The sequence below is a fragment of the Medicago truncatula genome, chromosome 2, assembly GCF_003473485.1.
Source record: "Medicago truncatula cultivar Jemalong A17 chromosome 2, MtrunA17r5.0-ANR, whole genome shotgun sequence".
NCBI classification, from domain to species: Eukaryota; Viridiplantae; Streptophyta; class Magnoliopsida; order Fabales; family Fabaceae; genus Medicago; species Medicago truncatula.
This window is the reverse complement of record NC_053043.1, coordinates 48,887,800-48,905,269: the sequence shown is the minus strand read 5'-3', so window position 1 is coordinate 48,905,269 and position 17,470 is coordinate 48,887,800. Positions and strand designations below refer to the sequence as shown.

At 30.9% G+C, this 17,470-nt stretch overlaps 2 protein-coding genes across 2 annotated transcripts; one reads left to right on the top strand and one right to left on the bottom strand.

The window, feature by feature from the left end:
* The first annotated feature begins 444 nt into the window (after nt 1-444).
* LOC11432359 (transcription factor MYB26) lies at nt 445-2,265 on the top strand. Its single transcript, XM_003597525.4, has 2 exons — nt 445-977; nt 1,086-2,265. The coding sequence occupies exons 1-2, from the start codon at nt 715-717 to the stop codon at nt 2,026-2,028; spliced, it is 1,206 nt and encodes a 401-aa protein (XP_003597573.1). The 5' UTR covers nt 445-714; the 3' UTR covers nt 2,029-2,265.
* A 10,417-nt stretch (nt 2,266-12,682) lies between these two features.
* On the bottom strand, nt 12,683-16,225 carry LOC11425771 (5'-nucleotidase SurE). The gene is made up of 10 exons (XM_003597523.4): nt 15,644-16,225; nt 15,425-15,519; nt 15,219-15,286; nt 14,796-14,839; nt 14,527-14,604; nt 14,288-14,441; nt 13,930-14,082; nt 13,701-13,811; nt 13,309-13,377; nt 12,683-13,154 (listed from the first exon to the last, which is right to left on the bottom strand). The coding sequence occupies exons 1-10, from the start codon at nt 15,904-15,906 to the stop codon at nt 13,056-13,058; spliced, it is 1,134 nt and encodes a 377-aa protein (XP_003597571.1). The 5' UTR covers nt 15,907-16,225; the 3' UTR covers nt 12,683-13,055.
* Nucleotides 16,226-17,470: the final 1,245 nt, after the last annotated feature.

The following is a 17,470-nucleotide window of genomic DNA, read 5'->3' as shown; positions in this document are numbered from 1 at the left end:
CACGTATAGCATGTCACATAAATATTTATCATATCAACTCGTTCAAATCAAAGAAAGAGCTTAAACAAATCAAATTGATTGACCTTTACAATTTCAAAACCTAAAATGAAAATCAACCCACACACAAAAATTCATTGAACAAAATTGATGATTTTTGCTCTACACTTCAAGTAAATTGCTAAAGCCATCATCCACACACAAAAATTGTGATCAAATCAGTTTCACCATGGTCTCTCTTTGAAAAACTTTCTTCAATCTGCCAATGGCCAATGTGTATCTGTTAGGACATAGGACCCACATGTCTGCATGCATGACACGTGTACAAGGTAGCCCATCTGATCAATCTGAGAGTGAGGGAAAGAAATTAAAAAGAAAAAAGATCCATTATAGGGCCTACAAATGTTGCAGGGTGACACTGCAGCTTTTAGCCCTTTGCTACAAACCCTAACTGGTCCACAATGGTGTACATCATCCCACATTAAATTCACCACTTCTCACTTCACCAAAATTCCATTATCAACCTTTTTTTTTTCTGTTCAGTTTTCTGCTCAGAACCATTCTATTCTCATTTTTATATAACCATTTGTGACCTAGGGCTAAACCTATAATACAACCTACACCTTTCATCTTTTCTATTAGTATTCTTTTTCAATATAATCATCATCATCATCATCATCCTTGATATTATTCAAAGAAAGTGAGAAGTACACAATAATGGGGCATCACTCTTGCTGCAATAAACAGAAGGTGAAAAGAGGACTATGGTCACCAGAAGAAGATGAAAAACTCATCAACTACATCACTAATTATGGACATGGTTGTTGGAGTTCTGTCCCTAAACTTGCAGGACTGCAGAGATGTGGAAAAAGTTGCAGGTTGAGATGGATAAATTATTTAAGACCTGATTTGAAACGTGGAAGTTTTTCTCCACAAGAAGCTGCTCTTATTATTGAACTTCATACCATTCTAGGAAACAGGTATATACTATATAACTCTAATTCATCTTTATTTTCATTTTTAAACAATATTATTGCTCTTTCTTTGATATCAATCTTAACAAGAAATTATGGTTTGGAATTGGACAGGTGGGCTCAGATAGCAAAGCATTTACCAGGAAGAACAGATAATGAGGTGAAGAACTTTTGGAATTCAAGCATAAAGAAGAAACTACTTTCACATGATTTTGTTCCCACTTCTTTAGCCACATTTTCTGATATTCACTGTCCTAGAAATGGTTCTGTTGAAAGTTTCTTCCCTTTATTTAATGACAATCCTATCCTTAACTCCAATCATCAATATCACTTTGACAACCACCTTTACCTTCCCATCAATATCCCAACTCCAATCCTACAAGGTATTGATCATCAAAATGATATCAAAAATATTGATATCAACAGTTATAATCCCAATTTCCTACATGTTCAGAATAATCCAATATTGCCTGAAACACTACCATCATCAAATATTCCATCTTCATATGAATTAGATACATGGTCATTAATTCATCATCTCAATCCAAATATTCAAGAAAATCATCAAATCACCACCAAAAGTGATGCTGCCACCCAAAACTATAATATTGTTGATCAGAATTTTATCAATATTCCAAATACAAATACATATACATGGCAGCAGCAGCAGCAGCACTATGACAGTAATAGTCATTTAGTGAATCAACTTGAACCTATTGTGCAAAAAGTTTTTGACAGTGAAACCATTAAGGATAATTATGTTTGTAGCATCCCATTTTCTTCTTCTGCTTCTTCACAAGAACATGATCATCATCATCATGAAGTTGTAAACCAAATTGCTGATCAGTGTTATAATACAGATCATTATCAGGGTGCTATAATTTGTCCAAAACAAGATCATCATCAAACTATGGCTGCACCAAATAATGATCATCAAGTGGAGTATAACATTGAAGCTCTCATCATGTCATCATTGCCATCTTCAACAAAAACATCTTCTTCATCACCACTGTCATTCTATCAACCAGTCACTCTCACAAAACCTATCCTTCCTTAATTGGAAATCTTGATCTTCACCATGGATATGAATTGGCTATTATTTAATCAATTAATGGGATATTTTTATTTTCATGCATTTTAAGTGTGAGGAAAAAAAGCATATGCATTTAATTATCATATCTCTTGAAGTTTGGAATATTAAGAGGGTATATTTGCAAACCTGAGCCTTGCTAGTTGAGGTTGTAACATTAAGAGATGCTTGTTCAAGTTCCATAAATATGGCTACTTTTTTTCACATGTTTGTCAACTAAAACTATGTATTTTTGTGTATCATTTATTTATTACTAGTATTTTTTTTTCATGTCAAGTACTAGTACTGTATATTTATTGTATAAGAATGAATTGAATCATATAGTGATGGTGGTATACTATAGTATATGCTTAGTTTTGCAGTACTTTACGTTGACACATTGTTCTGTTGCTTCCACTCTCTGTCTCTTTGACATTTATGGATGATGATGTCGAAACAAAGACAAAAATCCGTACACACACCATGGTCAACTTGTTTCCACTTCACGCCAAATTCTGCTCTGGTGAACTAGCTAGCTAGTAGCTAGGAGGCTGCTGGCTAGGGATTGATGCTTTGGAGGTACATAGCATATCTTCATGTGGATGGACAAAAATTAAACAAGAATATATACATACATATATATATATATATATGCTTGCCAATTTATATATCAACTATTTTTTTATTCAAGTAGTAGTAGTACATTTTCATAAATTTATATTTCTTTGCATAAGATAATGAACTTGGTTAAAATGATTAAATAAATATTGCAGTTTATGTATAGGAATATATACTTAGGCAGCATGTTCCTTCTAGCACAAAATTTTTATTTTCCTATAAAAAAAAAGGATTAAAGATATGAAAATTTCACTGTAAACCACTTCAATAGATGGTTTTACACACATGAAAAACTAAAAGTTCACTATCTTCTTTTATGGATTGAAACAATGACCTAGTCAATAATATTTGATAAAACTTTTGACCTAGTCAAAAATGACGGTTATTCCAAATACATGTTATGGATTGGATGGTGTATTTAGTGGTGTTTTTATGGATGAGGTGTAAGGGTTTTTTTATTTAATGTTTTGCCTATATACAACGCTTTTTGTTATTTTCTTTCTGTTTTACTTGGTTTATGTTCATCTTGAAGAGAGATTAACTTATTAATAAATTTGGTCTTTCAAAAAAGAACATGACAACAATACTAGTGAGAAGTAAAAGTTCACGGTCATTCTTAATTTAACAGATGAAACGATGACCTAATCAATAATATTTGATAAAAATAAGAGAAAGTAAATGTGTGCTCAAAACTTAACTCGTATTATTTTCATTCATTGTTGTTAAATCTTGCTCAAAAGAACAAAGATCACCGTGAATCTCTGCTCTACTTTCAAGTAGGACGTGAATCTTGATTCATATTTTGAGCAATTTTGAAATGTGAGTCTACTATATATGAACCATTTATCAAGGTAGTTCATGGTACCATTTGTCCCAAGACGAGACATATCACACTTTTACATAATTACTTTTGCATTGTACCAAATTTTATAAGGGTCCATCTGTCAAATCTTGACATTTGCTTTACCCGGGGAAAACTTGATCTTTGCTTTTGCTTATAAATTGGTTAAAGTTTAAGAGAAAAACATCATTGATCTTTTGATGGAAAAAGGAAAGAAAAGGGAGACAAGAAAATTAGAAGATTAATTAATTGAAAGTTATGTTATGGTACTGTGAATATAATAAGCGAAGGAAGTTAACACCGACATCAATTCATTCTATTTGAATGATTAAAACTAAAAATAACTTAGCCATTCAATGAATAAAAAAAAACTTAGCCATTTAATGAATGAAAAAAAACTTAGCCATTTAAAAAAAATAAAAAATAAAGAACTTAATTAACTCCCTCAAAAAAAAAACTTAATTAATATATTTTGTTAATGTATAATTTTATTTTACACTAACAAAGCATTTCAATTAAACTCAAAATAAAAATATGTTTAGAATCAGGCCGCTCTCAAATATTTTGGAGCCTTTGTTCAAATTTTAGACCCTTAGAATTTTGGATGTTTAAACTGATATATGCATGAATTTGGACCCTTAAACTAGGGGTGTTCGCGGTGCGGTTTGGTTCGATTTTGAGCATAAAAGTCATCCAAATCGTGAGATAAAAAAGGATGCGGTTTGGTTTGGTTCGCTTGATTTTTAAAAACTCATTCAAACCAAACCAAACCAATGCGGTTTGGATTGGTTCGATTGATGCGGTTTATCGCGAGATAAAAAAATATTACATTAACTCTAATATTGCCAAATTATTACAAAATAAACATATGACATTTTATTTTGTTGTTTACATAATAAAATATGACTATACAATAATACATGAATTGCATAGATTCTAAACTTTTATTTTCAACACCAACAATATATTGTTATGCGTTAATATAGTCATGTATTACATGTGTCATAAAGTGGCATAACATACCACCAAAGTTATATGGTTAACTCCATCATCCAAAATTAACATTTTAGTATCAAACAATTTTAGATATCTTTATAGCATAACATTTTAGTACCAAGCAATTTTAAATATACGAAAAAAAAAAGAACTTGAAGTTCCAAAATAACATTACAATACCAATAAAAGTTATCTATCCAAAATAACATTTAAGAACCAATAAAAGTTATTCTTACGGTTTGGTTTGGTTTGGTTCGGTTTCTGAGATGCAAACCGCAAACCAAACCGAACCGCGTGGTTCAATGCAAAAGTCATCCGAACCAAGTGCGGTTTTTTGCGGTTTCGGTTTGTACTGATTTGGTTTACGGTTTTTTTATTGAGTTGGTTCGGTTTTGAACATCCCTACCTTAAACATATTGGATACCTCGAAATCTAAGATTTGTTGATAAATTCCGTTCAGAATTTCAAATTTGATCAAAATTTAAACCCTTGCGAGTATTTTTATTTAGGAAATCCTGCATATAGCGAAAAACGTCATCCCGATGATATCACAACAATGAAAACATGTATTCATGAATTTGGACTTGGCTAGAAATAGCAATGCTCTTCTATTTAATGTGTTTGGGAGAATGTATACCCTCAAAATTTTAGAATTCATGAAACAACATCTTAATCAAATACATAAAGAAACATAGCAGTTGGAATCCAAAAACCATGTGGCCACCGAGTTAGACTTTTGTTTGATATTTTGTGTTGTGATTAGTCTGGAAGTTGAGGAGTCAAGTTATCCCCCCATTTAGAATTAAGTAATCAATCTAGATCGTCTTGCACCTTCTAGAGTGGGCAGTGAACCCCCTCCCCCCTACCTATTTGGATAGATAGGTCCTTTTGTTTTTGTTGGTCTTCATTTGAGCTTTTTTGGTTTTTGTCGCCTTTGTTCTATTTTGATACTTCCTCCGTCTCAAATTATAAAATATTTATGTAATTTTATACGTATTAGTTGTTTTATAAAATTGTTCTTAAAAATGATATGAGAAAGATAAATTAAATTATTGAAAACATTAATGTTTTATTAATATTGTAAAACGACTTATAATTTAGGACAAATATTTTTCCCAAAGCGATAATTTTGAACGGAGGGAGTACTATATATATATATATATATATATATATAGTAAAGTTGTGTACAAATTGTTGTGTATTACAACTACGAGTAATACAACTTGATTAACAATATTATAATTTATGGGAAATGTTAACGAGTATCCTTATGACATTGGTTAAAGTAGTAAATTTATATTAAAAAGTTGTGTAATTATTGCATTGACTAAAGAAACAATTTGTATTTCCAAGATAAAATTTCTTTTAATATAATCCTTAAACAATGTCCTTATGGCACTGGTTAACAAAATTCATAACTTATCAGCTTTGTTGCTTGCTACCGTTGCCTCTTCCCAGATGTACTAATTTTTCGGCATTTTGTTATGTGCTTTGCTGCTCGATATTTTTTTCCTCTTCTTTTTAAATTTAAAGTTTAGCCGAGTTAGGTCACGAAAATTCTCGAAACAAGACTTAGAGAATGATAACAAATGTGCTACATACCCATTAACGAGATTTTCACATCGACAAGGGATAAAAACTCAAGATGTTATCAAATCTTATCGATCTACGTTAGCTCCTTTACTTATGGTTTAAGGTTACCTAATTAATTTCCTAAAGAAATGTTATCTTGTTAATTAAGCACATGCAGATAATTAAGAGCACGGTATTCATGTGATCTCATAAAAATCCAATAAAGTCTAATGGTGATTATAATATTCATTATTCAAACTTCAAAGCATAGATTCTGATTCCAAACTCCCCTAATTGCTGTCAATATCATAAAGCAGAAAATGACTAAAAGAAGAGTAAAAAAAAACATTACAACATTATTAGTTACATAGAAAGAGCATTCCACAAAATTATGATTGTAATGTGATAACTATGGAATCTTCTGAAATAGTTAGGGAAACATAAACACCTTTCAATCATATGCAGATTTCATGCATACCCACCACCCACTAAATCTTAGTGTTGATGATTATCTTTGAATCAGTGTAAGTTTCTATCATTAAGAGAAAGATTAGATCACAAAATTAAAGATGTAGTATCTATCTTTTTTTTACAGCCGGCACCGCGTTACTACAATAATTAGAAGGGCCCATAACTATGCAAAAATGCATTCTAATTTTTGGTCTATTGTGATAGGAAGGGGTATGAATTATTTTGCATTCTATTAGTTTTCCAATTTTCCATGCATGGCTCAGAATCTTAGAAAGTTTTCTTTTCTTATGGGCCAACCCAACCATCTTCATGAGAATGATTACATTTTTCTCTAGATGCTTTTTTTCATTACTGGAATTAATTAAGCAAGAAAGTTAGGAAGGAAAATAAAATAAAACAAAATAAATGAAAGTTAATCTCTATTCACCCTGACCTCTTTTGCTACATCAATATGACAGGGTGATTATTTATTTCCTTCTTTTGTTGATACCCCATCTTCCTTCCTTTCTTTGATTTGATTGTGTGTTATCATGTTTCATTACCCCCTTTACAGTACAGACCAAAGGGTAATAATTAAAGGAACAAAAAAGAATCAAGGTTTGTCTATAAAAATATTTACTTATTCTTTATACAATATTTATTTTATTTTTATAAAAGAAACTAGTTACAAACCCGTGCTTCACACGGGTTGAATAACGTATTTTTTTAAAATTTAGTTTCGAAGGAGAAATCTTATAAATTACGGAAAATTGTTGTCCTTTATAAATGTGAAAATCAAAGTTGCGTAAACCAAAATTTTGCAACACAGAGCCTAAAACACTACATAACAAATAACATAACAACTATTATAATATCTTATTCCATAAAGTTAACCCGAACGCAAAATTTTACCCAAGATTTAACCTAACTTCTTTGCTTAATTTTATTGTATTAACCCTATTTAATTTAATCAAAATGTTAACGTTAATTGTTAGGGAAATCAAAATAAACAAATCGCTTCTAATTTTTCTCCTTAATTTTACTAAACAAATTATATTAACTCTAGATTTAATTTATGCAAAATGTCATCTCTTATTTATAAACGTTAATCCGTGATGCAATATTAACCCTAGATTTAACCTAATTTTTTGTGTGACTTTACTATATTAACCCTAGATTTAATTTATGCAAAATGTCATCTCTTATCTCTTATTTTTAAATGTTAACCCGTGACGCAATATTAATCCTAGATTTAACCTAATTTTTTTATGTGACTTTACTATATTAACCCTATATTTAATTAATGCAAAATGTCATCTCTTATTTCTAAATGTTAACCCCTGATGCAATATTAATCCTAGATTTAACCTATTTTTCGCGTGACTTTACTATATTAACCCTAGATATGCAAAATGTCATCTCTAATTTTAACCTAATTTTTCCCCCCACACTTTTGCATTTAATGTTTATCTAAAGTAAAATAAAAGTATGTTCCCAATTATATGTTTTTTTTTTTTAAAGGAATAACCGTTAACCCGTCTCGCTATACTTAACTTAATCTCTTACTTATAAATGTTAACCCGTCTTGCTATACTTAACCTATTTTATTTTATTTCTTAAAGTTAACCCGGACGCAAAATTTTGCCCTATAATTAACCTAACTTCTTTGCTTAATTTTACTGTATTAATCCTATTTAATTAACCCTGTTTAATTTGATCAAAATGTTAACGTTAATTGTTAGGGAAATCAAAATAAACAAATCGCTCCTAATTTTTCTCTTTAATTTTACTAAACAAATTATATTAACCATAAATTTAATTTATGCAAAATGGCATCTCTTATTTCTAAATGTTAACCCGTGACGCAATATTAGCCCTAGATTTAACCTTATTTTTTCCTGTGACTTTACTATATTAACCCCCTAGATTTAATTTATGCAAAATGTCATCTCTTATTTCTAAATGTTAACCGGTGATGCAATATTAACCCTAGATTTAACCTATTTGTTCAAAAAAAAGTACTTTTTTTAGTAAGTACTTAATTGATATTGTGTTTGACCTAACTTCTCCTTAAAAATGTAGAGAAGTTTGAAAAATGTCGGGTCAAACAATACTTTAATCTCCCACAACGGCAATGTAGAAACAACTGAATTTGGGATAAAAAATTGAAAAAGTTAAAAATATAAAAATTGGAAAATAATTAAAAGTTATTAAAAATATAAAAATTAAAAAATAATTAAAAAAAATTGGTTAGGGGCAAAAATGAAAATTCATAGGCCATTGTTCCAAAAAAAAAACTCAACCAATAAATAGATTACCAAATTGCCCCTTACAGGGACAAAATGATAAATTCAAGGGACATTTCTTTTCTTATTAATTAATTAATATATATAGATTTAGGGTTATGGATGGTGCCTCCATCTAAGGTAAAAAAAATATTTTCAAATTCAAAGCGCACTCACAAAAAAAAAATTATACGTACCACCCTCGAAGAAGATCCAAGAAGATTAGTGGGACTTGATCCTACAACATGCAGATCCAATTTTATTTTTTTTATTTTTTTTTAGGAATGCATATTCAATACTTAACTTTTTACCATTAAACCAACTCCTTGAGTTTATCTTTGTACATATATCTATAAATATATTTTTTTAAGAATCTCAAACTGGTGCTAGGAAGAATCGAACATGAGATCATAAGAAGGAGTATACTCCCAGGTTCTAAGTCAATATCATCAAATCAACCTTAGTGGGTTATCTATCTATAAAACTAAACTACTAGTTTAGCTAGTACACTACTTGTTGGTGATTTCCAAAATAATGGAATCACTTTAGAACCAAAAGTTGTTACTCTTGACCAAAAGTTGTAACTCTTCATGAGAATCTTTCATATACATTGGAACTTTTAGCAAATAGGTGCTTAATGAACCATAACATTGATTCAAGTGTATATGATCATAACCTTTGGCAAATGGTGGCTTAATGAACCATAACATTGATTCAAGTCAAAGGGGTGTTTTCTCTCATGTGAAGAGTCATATAATGCACTATAAATGATTGACAGTTGGGCATTAGTTGGACACACAACAACACACAATTTTGGACAGAATTTTGTTACATTACTACATAATTCTTCACCATTCTCTTACTCTAAATCATCCATCAATTCTCTAATGCATGAGTGAATTGTTGGAACCATAAATTTGTAAAATACTGTTAGGAGATACATTTGGTGTGGTTGTGCAATACACGTCAAGGAACTCATAGTATCCTGAAGGGGATTCGCCGGTCATTCGTTATTGCATCCAATATACAGTTATTGGTGGGGGCGAATCGAACCTAAAGGTTAGTGTGGTAACCCCATATGCTTTGAGTTTTACATGCATAATCATTAAACTTTTCAGGTTTCAAGTGCAGCAGCATCTTCCCAACAAACAAGATATACAATAATCTTTGGAACTTCATTATGTTCATCTTCATCATCTTCTTGGTCAAGTTATTGCAGCAGACCCCAACACAAATTCCAACACTACTAACTCTAGAGTCCATCTTTCATTCTTCCAAAGATTGAGAAAGTATTTGGATCCAATTATGCTCTTTATCTTTAGGTTTTTTTCCCTATAGACAAATATTTGTTTAGTTTACACAAATATTATATCTAAATTGTAGTATTATTTTTTCAGGTAGCTACACCTAAATCAAGTTTTACCTCATTCTTGTTTATCAGGCATATATACCTATAAATATCTATACTAAAGTATATCATCATATCATAAAAAAAGTTTTGAAGCTGAAAAGAATTCCAATTAACAATATATAGTTAGTACTGCAAGTGGCAAGTGTAGTTCACCCAGTTTGGATAGGTCATGACGTGCAGTCCGCTAAGATTGAATTTTTTACCTCCAAACTCTTGTGCCAATTTTTGCTATTCATGTGGGAAGAAAAGAAAAAGGAATATACATGATGCATTTGTTGATAGGAGCGCAATTCTGATTTTGATGTGAATTTGGATTGGATATGAATCAAACATGCACATAAAGTAAGCAACATTTATGTCCCATTAAGCATTCAACAACAAAGTTACAAAGTGAGAAGAATCTAGGCTAGAGCTAGACTCATGCATGACATTGACATGTGAAGTGACAATATTTCGACAAAAAAAGGTTGATGTAAAGAAAGAACAACAAAATCCGACCCACAAGCCTCTCATTTCATGTCATTGGACATAAAGTCCGACCCAACTTGATAGGTTTTGTAGGCCCAAAATTATTCATGATAAAATAAGTCCACCCTATTCCCTTTTTCATTAAAACACGTAATCCAAAAGAAGATGGAAGACAATTTCAAATGGAATTCTTGTCCACCTTTTTAAGGCATCTGTCAAAGTGTGTATTGATGAAATGTAAAGAGATGGTATTTTGCGGCCGGATCAGAGTTGTAGTGACTATACATGTAGTCATTTTTGTATCTGTTATGAATCTTTATTTGAATTCACTATTGAATAAATTTTGAATAAATCTTAAGCGCTCACTTGGAGGAAAACAATAAAGATAACTTTTGCCATGTATGTGTATTGGACTTAAAATTGCAATGGAAGTATTAAGTTGGAGATGCTCTTAGGGCATAAGAACGGCCTTTACTTTATTTCTCTGCATTTGAGGGATTCTGTTACATACAAATTTCGATTGATTGTTTCTGATTTGATTTGGTGGTGGCCGAGGTTTGAATCCCGGACCTTGTATATTATGCATTGTCCTTACCAACTGAGTTAAACTCATGAGGACTGTTTCTGATTTGATTGATCACAATACAATATATCATTACTTCGAAGTTCAGTATTCGAGTCTCAGATGTCTTGACAGCAGCACGAGAGTTCAAGTATTATTATTTCGAAAAACCAATGTGAAAACAACGTGAAGAAGTACAAAGACAAATGTCCAAAGTCACTCAAAATTTCAAACTCTACAACTTCTAAAAACGATCATATCAAAGTGTATTTAAGAAGTGTTTTTTTTTTCTTTCTTTATTTATTACTTTTCGCACACCTTATGTATATATTTTTCTTATGCATTTTACTTTACCAATTTGCATTCATAGGTTTCTTGCATCACAAACTTAATAATCGTACCCTTAAATCTATCAACTAAGAATCCCTTAAAGATCTAATTTAAGATTCTTTTGAATTCATTTATTGGAAGGAAAAAAAAAAATTATGCCAACGGATTCACCGTGACGTCCACCATGTAGAGCCATTCATTTACAAGAATGATTCTTTAGAACAAAATACTAATTTTTTGCATCATCATCCACTAAAACATAAGTTGTGAACTCTAATTGTTCGTGTATTTGAGTGAAAACAGGTTAAGTTTTAAATTAAGAGTTGATACCTCAAATTGATTCCTACAATCAAAGATGCTTTAATTGTGCACTCTTTTCATCTCTTTTTGAACCACATTTAACATTGGAGGAATTTTTTTTCTAAATCTAATATCAACATTATATTTATACAATTTCCGATTTTTATATGATTTTTTTCTCTCATCTCTGATTGTTTTGATCTCTTCTAGAATCCATATTAAGATTAGAATTAATGTATAGTTAGCCGATTGTTTTGGTTTCAGTTATGTATTTTGTTTGGTTAAAGTTCCTCAAGTATAAGATAAATAAATAAAAATCAATGGTTAAGACTATATACAAATTACGATTACAAAAAATACTTATTCTAAATTATTTTACAAATACTTACTTTAATTTCTCACAATACAAACTTCTTAAGAGTTAAATGTGTTTTCGCCGTACTAATGGAACCCAAACAATGAACATTCAATGCTTCCGTTCATTCAACCTACCGACAATGATTTTCGTCCCATCTCATCCATGTTTGCTACACTTGTCCTTTGGTGGTAGTCCAGTTTTGCCATAAACACAGTAGGTAGTTCTACTTCTACTACGTGTCGGTCATTTCAATTTAGCAGATTGATTTTGTTTAACAACCTTAAACAAACTTAACATCACAAATACAGGTTACTTTTAAATTTTAATAACAAATGAAGCTTGTTTCTTTTTAATGTATCTGCAAATTACAGAGTATCTATAGTAACGCATGCAATTTTAAATTTTAATTAATTCTTTCAACAACGAAAATCTTTACTTCCATTAGAACACATTTCAATAAATAATCAATCCAAAGTTTAACTATCTGGAAGAAATGAACAAAATGTTACACGTTGTTCCAGTTTTTTGCTAGCAAATAGATATTACAAACAGACCAAATGGCATTTTTCTAAAACATGCCCAAGAAATTACAAGAAGCTTTTGCTTCAAATCAAGAAATAACTAAGTGACCAAAGGAACTGAAACAATGAAGAAGGAAACAAAAAAAATGTAAAAATAAAAGAGTACAAATTGAAATCAACTATTGAATTGGTGTGAGTGACTACCACTTCTGCTCCATCTTTGCTTTAAGGAAGAAAAATGAAAATAAAGAATTATCATAAATCTCTGATGTACACATAACACAATCACACTGAATTTTTAATTTACTGTCCACCAGGAATCACAGCAGAAACCCAATCAGAAGTTGCCATTTGAATATCACTCGCAGTATGAGGAGAAAGAGATACAGGAGTCACTGCAACCTGTTTCTCCAAAGCACATGCATGAATCCGTAAGAATGCGAAGGGGGCAAAATTGGTGCATGTATAACAACCCATAAAGATATTACAATCAAAAACATACAAGTTAAAGATAACTAATATCAATTGAAAAAAATAATTTATTGCTCAAACTTACATATCCACTTTCAAGTGCTCTGTAATCCAGATCATCGTCGTCTATTTCTTCCTGCTGCTTGTCCAAAAACTGAAGGTACAAGTAGATTATAGCTAAGTTCACTTGTACAAATAATTTGATGTTACTTATTTGAAATACAAGTATAACACATAATGTTGTATGAAGGGAACAGATTAATAATCTGAAATGCAAAGAACAGTATAACTCATGGTTAAAACTTAATATAAAGCTTCTCAAGTATGAAGATAACTTTTATGATAGTCATTCTCCACAAATTGTTATCTTCTGTACTCAGCATTGAAAACAGACTAACTTCAACATTAACAAGATCTGTACAAAGCAAATTCTAGTCTAATCAAGATCCCCCTCCTCATCATCCTCCTACTATTTACCTCTAGTCTGAAGTATTTCTTCACTTTATTGGTATCAGGTTTTCCTGCAGCTCCAGTTGATTCAATAATCTCCAAATTCTTTTTCTGCGTAGCCAACCGGCGAGCTGCACCCTGAAAAAACATGGATTCAAGTATCAGCATCAATAAATTAAACACATTAAAATCATTCCTGAGAATAGACAGAAAATATCAACATAACACATGTTTGTATGTAGTGTAGGATACTTACAGCTGCAGAGGCATCTCGGCCAAGCTGTGCAAACTGAAGACCTAGGCCACCTTGCGGATTGGCCAAGAAATGACCAGTTGGATAGCGGCTATTTGAAACAGCTAACCAATTTGGAGTGGATCTCCACATACTTTGCTTGGTCAATTTAAAGCCCTGTCAATAAAAGGATACCACTGCATCAGTATAAACAGCATGAGGGAAGAAAAAAACTATGAAATAATTTGATCATAAGAATCAATTAGCCAAACGCCCTAGAATAGCAGATTTTGTACAATATATGAAAGAAATATACCAGATTTTGCACAATGCAGTAAAACATGTGGGGAAAAAAAATTATTATATAACAAAATTTACACACCTTGTTGCTCAAAGGTGATCTCGGAATTTCAATATTCAGAAAGCAATTTTTGGGAAATGTTTCCTTTTCAGCATCCCTGATAGCTGCATTTATCAACGGTAAACAGACTTCAACTGCATCCTTGAAATCAGTTTCTTGACTTTCATCCTTCTTCCTATAACATGATATACGATACCAATTCATAATCTCTAGAGCATGAAAGCATAGTTAAAACCAGATGCATAGAATCACCAACTTACCAGTTTAATGATATTGATAATGATGGTACACCGCATAATAATGCCTCCCTAGCTCCAGCAACAACCCCCGAGTAGAACCTGGAGCATTTTAAGGCATGGCATAAACACAAATCTCTATAACAAGGCTGCAAATTCTGGACAATAGATACAAATCTTGAAACAAATCAATACATAGAGTATTACAAGACAGAAAATGGAAAATGTGTTGAAGTCTAATTTCAGAACTCAGATTTATATAACTTCTCCCTAACCATAAGTTAGTAACTTACATGTGATGACCGCAGCTTGATCCCCGATTAATCCCACTAATAACCTGAAATTCAAATCACATCATTATTACTATATCAAAGCACTGTTAGTGTATGTGTGGTTTAACTTCTAGGGTAGCCAAAATTGATTCTAGAGGTATAGAATTGATTTTGACATGTTCCGTTGCTCTCTTGAGTATAATTGATTCTGCCTTCAAAATTGATTCTAGAGGCATAGAATAGATTTTTAGACTCAAATTTATTGTTCTGACTTGCTTTCCCACAAATGTATCAAACATAAACCATTTTACCTTCAACTTATTTTTAGTCAGAATCAATTTTACAAAATCAATTCATTCAAATCAAAATCAATCTTTGTCACCGCAGAGCCAAACACACAATTAATTTAAAGGTGTAAGCTATAAAACAATAATAAATGCTAACCAAAACAGGCTTTGACCATGAAAACAACGCCCCGGATAAAGCCAATGAAACACAATCCACAGGAGTCCCTGAGTTATTATAAATAACTAAATTAGAAAACATTAACAAATTCATATAATATTACATTATTAATATCAAAAAAATCATAAGCACACCCCAAAAAGAAAAATTGCAGATTTAGAAACAGAATTGAATGAAGTTAATACCTGAAATCTCAAAAGCAGTGGCCCCATTAACTTGAGCAGAACAAGCTTCCACGGTTTCTCGAATCGTAACAGAATGACCAGAAACAGATTTATCCCTAAAGCAACACCATTTCAGCAACTAACAAAAATTACAAACACATTCAACATTATTCAATAACAACAAAACAAAAAAAATCAAAAATTTATTTCATTTCTTAACAGATTAATAAAAGAACGCACGATTGAGGAACGCAAACATGGACATTGTAAAGGTTTTGAAGAACGAGAGCTTCAACTAGGTGTGTGAGACCTGATGATTCAACTCCATCGCTGTTTGTGAGAAGGATAATAGGTTTGGATTCATCGAATTCGATAGGTTTGGGATTAGGGTTATCATCGTTGGTTGAAGAAACGGTGTCGTTTGATTCATCTTGTTGTGAAGGTGTGATTTTTCTGTTGAGAAGTGCTTCTTGAAGATTGGAAACGAGGCCCGGGGGCATCATCTTGAAACGACGTCGTTGCGATTGAAATTGAAAATTGTGTGAAATTGAATTGAATTGAAATTTGAAAAGAAAAACCCTAGAAACGAAGAAAGGGGGAAAAAGGAATAAAGCGCTGAAAATGAAGAAAGAAAATTGAAATTGGATAGATGAGATGAGACGATAGATAGACCGGTTCTAACGGTGTACGTTGAATGAAAAGTGCTTAAATTAATCTACTGAAAAATAGATTATAGATTAATTAATTAATTGTAATCTAGAGAAAATATAGAAAGATTGATGAGAAAGAGAAAATATAGGAAAATGATGAACAAGGAACGGTGATTAAATTTGTAGCATGTCAATTATGGATGTTAATATGTTATGTTGAGATATAATTAATCACTAAGTATTTAGCTATGTGTTGAATGATCATTGATTGATATTGATATTTCTGTTATCATGAATTTTTCCAACAATACAAGTTACTACTTTATGAAGTCAAAAACATGGTTTATCTAGTAAAATTGAACTTCAAAGCTAGTTAGCTATAAATATTTTTTGATGGAGATTAAACGTTTATGGTGGAGTAGGTTTGGATGAGAATCTAAACGTAAATCCAAACATATGTTAAATCAATCTTTTCCATATAACATAAATTAATAGTAAACATTAACTTTGTTTATAATAGACCTTAGAAATAGAGAAGAAAAAAAATGGGAGAATAAAGAAAATTTGATAGAAGAGTGTATTTTTTTTTCTTAGACAAATGTGTGTGTTCAATGTTGTTTTGATAAAAAAAAATCAATAAATTGATTATTGTTGAAAGTAAAAAAAAAAAATAGGTATATTAAAAATAAGTTGAATGTAAAACTATTTATGTTTGAATACATTTATTTATGTAAAAGTGAATTGAATAAAAAATTTGAGGCTGAAAAGTATATTAAGAGACAAAAGTTCCAAATTTCAGTTTGAAATTAAAATACATTCTTAAGAAAAATTCATTTTACTTAAGTCAAAATCAATTTCACATCTCTAAAATCAACTATTTAATAGTGTGAAAGTTAGAGATAAAAAATGCTAATAACAATTTTAAAAAGATATCTTCTATTTTTAGGAGAATTTTAAAGAATTATGAAATAAAGTTTATGAGTTATTTGACTTAAAATTTGAATAGTTTCACTTCCTCTGATTCCGGAATGATGGCTTGCTTTAGTTTTATAACATAAGTTTTCAAAATCTAGACTGTACTAAAATAAAAGGCTTAACACATTTTGGTCCCTTAACTTGTAAACGGATGCAAATTTATGGGACCAAATTGAGACGGTTTATGACCAGTATATTAAAATTTATGACCAGTATATTAAAATTTATTCTTATCATAAATATATTAAAATTTCAAAGCTAATTAATTATCACAGTAAAAAAGAAAACCAGAAATAAGTTCAAAATTACAACATTTATTTTTGAATTTCTAACAGAAGGGATCACTTAGGTAAACGGAGGTAAAGTTATGGGACCAAATTGAGACGGTTTAAAGTTAAGGGATCAAAATGAAATTCAAAAATAAGTTAAGGAACCAAAGCAT